Source organism: Physella acuta, unplaced genomic scaffold, assembly GCF_028476545.2.
Source record: "Physella acuta isolate Inbredline_101_S28 unplaced genomic scaffold, ASM2847654v3 ptg000916l, whole genome shotgun sequence".
NCBI lineage: Eukaryota > Metazoa > Mollusca > Gastropoda > Physidae > Physella > Physella acuta.
This window is the reverse complement of record NW_026732433.1, coordinates 644,350-648,471: the sequence shown is the minus strand read 5'-3', so window position 1 is coordinate 648,471 and position 4,122 is coordinate 644,350. Positions and strand designations below refer to the sequence as shown.

Here is a 4,122-nt window from a genome sequence, read left to right as displayed (position 1 = left end):
AAATACGATCTTTAAATTGTTTTGTGGATCAGAAAAAAAAACAAATGTACATGCCCCCCCCCCCCCCTTTCCAGTAATCATTTCCAAGCTACGCCACTGTTCATAAACATACAGCTATTTCTATTTTACAAGATAATGTAACAATTGTTTACGTTTTTCTGTCAGTGTTTCTTTCAGACATTTTTCTCTGGGGGTGCACTTGAAACTTTCGGGGGGTGGTGGGGGCTAATATTTCCTAGGTGGGGAGGGGAAGGTGGATACTAGTAAAAGTATATATTTTCTGCATAATTCTATTTCTCACTTGTGAGGAAGGTAGGGAGGGGGTGAAGGTGTTTTGTCAAAAAAAAAGATGTCTGAAAGAAACTTTAAATATTAGCTCAAAAACAGATCCCATATAACGCCTGGTTCAAGATTATATTATGTTACCAATACCAGGTATTTCATATTTAATAATGGACTTGCAATATATAATTTCCTGTTCCGATCCACACTTTGCGACCGACTTGTTATTTCTCAACAATTATTTCTCATCGCCAAATAAACCCCTTTTAATACAAGTAGAATGGCGATTTTAATTTAGCATTTAGTGGGAATGCCGAAATAGATAAAAAAAATAGTTCCTTCTCAAAGTGCGCACTATAACAGAGGCAAAATGTGAATATAAATGAAACAAATTCAAAGTTAAATTTGAAAATATAGGCTTTAGAAATAATTGCAAAATGAAATTAAAACTGTTAGTAGGATATGTGTAAAGCGTAGTAAGAAAGATTAGAATGAAGTGAATAGTTTTACTAAGACAAAAGAAAATTCGGCTCAGCAATTTGCCAAATCTAAAAAAAATACTTATCCACGTTTAAATACTTTTTCATAGCCATACTTATACATTTAGACATATATATATATATATATATATATATATATATATATATATATATATATATATATATATATATATACTATTTTATTATTTGTGGATTACAGACTGGTCGTGATCTCTTCATAGTTATCAAGTACATCAAAGTAAGTCCCTTCCGTTTCTTCTGAGGTAAACATTTCTTTGTGGAGTAATTCAAGCAGGTATTCCCAGTCATCTAGAGGCTGAATGTATTCCATATTTTCTGCTATAGCTAAGCTCTGTCCGTCAGTCTCATCCGCAGCATCTACATAAAGGAATCTGCACTGTGATACAATCATTTCCACATCTAAAGATTTTTTCTCCAAACAAATACCTTGTGCTGCATTTTGAGTGTTTGGTTCTCTCTGGGTGTTGTCGGAGTTCATGAAAGTGTTGTTGCTCCCAGAATCTTCTCTCTGGTTTTCTCTCAATATTTGCAACTCTTCTATACAATCTCTGCATTCATTATTCGTCGGACTAATCCGTCTCGAAAGTGACCGTAGTAGCTCCTCGAGAGATTGAAAATTTGGCCTGAGACCTGTATCAACTTGCCAGCAGGATAATAGAACCTCGTACCTTAAGTGGACAGAACATGGTATAGATAGTTTGCATTGTACCAGAATATACAGTACATGTGACCATTTTACAATTCAAACTAAAAACCTCATACTTTTCCATGGCAAAAGAGATCAGTTAAAATAAACCGGGAGTGATCTTCCCTAAACTTTCTCGAATATTCTTATATAACTTGGAATATAGACATGATTTTTAATTACTTAAACTTTTAAAAATAGAATAGAATCTCATAGAAAAAAGAATTGCGCACCAAGCGAGCACAAAACAAATGTGCATAATAGTGCGCAATATTATTAGTACTTTATAATTTTACATGCGTTTTTTGAGAAATCGGAAATAGCGTAAATTAGTACTTCCGGTCAACGAAAATTACTCAAAATTTGAGAGAAGGTAGAGAATTAGATCTTTTAGTTAAATATGAAATTTCATTTATCCATCTCAAATAGTACTCAAGTTTTAGGCTTTTGAAAAATTCAAAAAAGAAAAAGTACCACTTCCGGTTATCGGAAATCGCTCAAAAGTTGATACGGATCAACGATTTTGATAAAATACTTATTTATGAAATTTCAGCAACCTAGCTGTAACGGTACTCAAGTTATCGTGTTTACACACACACATACACACAGACAGACACTTAGTCATACGGACAAGATTGCAAAATTATGTTTTTCCGTATCAGTGAGATGTAAAACGTCGAGATTTGTAAAAATCTCGTTTTTTTGTGCACGATTACAAGACTTTCTCTATACTTCGTATATACGAGAAAGTAAAAATGATATCCAGACTGGCCCAATAGACAACTTTGGTAAAGTAACAGATAACTCAAAACTTAGACTTACAGCCTGACTGGGCAGAAGTACGGCCTAGCCAGACGACTGTGCTGTAGATAGCCGCGGACTTCAGAGTTCTGTAGACCAGGGTAGGGGATCAGCCCACGGGTCAACAACTCCCACATGACGACACCAAATGACCACTTTTAAGTAGAGTACATTATTTGTTTTATAAAATTAAACAACTATTATGGGCAAATTATAAATATAAGACAGTTAAAAAAACTCACAACGTCCGACTTAGTAGAGTAGCAGCCAACCTCAATACTTTCTGGAGCCATCCAACGTATGGGTAACATTGTTCTGTTGGTGCTGGTGTAGTAGCTAGAGCCGTACACTGATCGACACAGGCCAAAGTCTCCAATCTTAACACGTAGGCGATCGTCCAGACTATAGAGATACAATAGAACATGCGTTGCCACTTCTCGCCATATACATTACTACATTATATATTAAATGTAGGATCTACGGCAAGCTCTTGGTCCGTCGCTAAAGATTGCCGTTCTTTAAGATTTTCAAAACTCTCTGTATACTGAAGGTTATGACAAAATCTTACAGACAGTTTCTGGCAGCCAGATCTCTATGCACAAAGTTCTTGACACTGAGGTACGCCATGCCGCTAGCGATATCTGCCCCGTACTTCAAGACATCAGAGAACATCAGGCGCTAGATGTAGACGAAATAAAAAAAAATTTGGTTTATGTTAATGAACATGTGAACGTGTCGGCTGGATTCAAATTGTAAACACATACATTCAAAATGGGCATTAAAACATGTTTGTTTTAACTTCGAGAATTGCTTTGTGTATTAGATAAGTATAAATGTATTTTACGGGATTGAATTTAACGACATGTTCGAACGAGAATAATAGCAATAATAGCATTATTAAATATCTATCTATATATAAAATTCTCTACGTTGCCCAACACTAAGCACGCACGCGACTCTCTAACCCACCCCCCCCCCCCCCCCAGCTCTTCAGGCATGCGCAACAGTGTGCACCAACCCAACCCATTTGGACAACTGTGTCTTTCAGGAAATCTTCACCAGTCACTAAATAGCGGCGTGTGCTACGTCGCGGGTCGGCTCGTTTTAAAAAATCGCCCAAAATGCCTTACGTTATTATTAAACAATCCCTGAGGTTTTAATTTCGCATGTTTCTCACAACACCTACAGGACGTCTTTTAAGGACTACAAATAAATCTCACTAATGCTAAAAATCTGAGTTTTATTTTTACATAACTCCTGCCATATTCCATTGGATTCTATACATAACTCCGGCACTGACAATATTTTAAAAAAAACGCAACCAATGTACGACATAGTACTTTTTTTAATAAAATTCAAATTTTATAGCTGTGGTTGACACATTCAGAAAACACAATATTATTACTATAACACAACAAACAGATAAAAGTACATTTAAAATTACTCAGCTACAATCGCAGTTCAAGTCTTCTTGAACTCTTGGCTAATTCATCTCATCAAGTATCTCATCCGTTAAAATTAAAAATTATCGGTCATATCCTTGACCATTCATAAAAAAATTACAGGCTATGTGTAAATTTGCAAACTTCCGTTAAAACATTTTGCAAGTTTCATCGGCTAAGACAGAAAATTATTTGACAGAAGTAAGTTTCGCAACAATCTTTTCAACAATTGATTTGCTGCAAACATTTATCACTTCATTTTTAATGCATTTTTTAGAAGACGTTTAAGCTTGAAAAATAAAACAGCATATACATAAAAGTTAATGTATGATGTTAACAATGTTTTTAAATTTTAAATCAAATTTTTGTTTATTTGAAATGGTGGGCTGGA

The 4,122-nt window shown here is 35.0% G+C and overlaps 1 protein-coding gene across 1 annotated transcript; it reads right to left on the bottom strand.

The window, feature by feature from the left end:
- Window positions 1-975: 975 nt before the first annotated feature.
- On the bottom strand, window positions 976-2,961 carry LOC131953324 (tyrosine-protein kinase receptor TYRO3-like). The gene is made up of 4 exons (XM_059316463.1): window positions 2,858-2,961; window positions 2,532-2,691; window positions 2,311-2,444; window positions 976-1,471 (listed from the first exon to the last, which is right to left on the bottom strand). Exons 1-4 carry the CDS (start codon window positions 2,959-2,961, stop codon window positions 976-978), a joined length of 894 nt encoding a protein of 297 aa, XP_059172446.1.
- Between the last annotated feature and the right edge of the window lie 1,161 nt (window positions 2,962-4,122).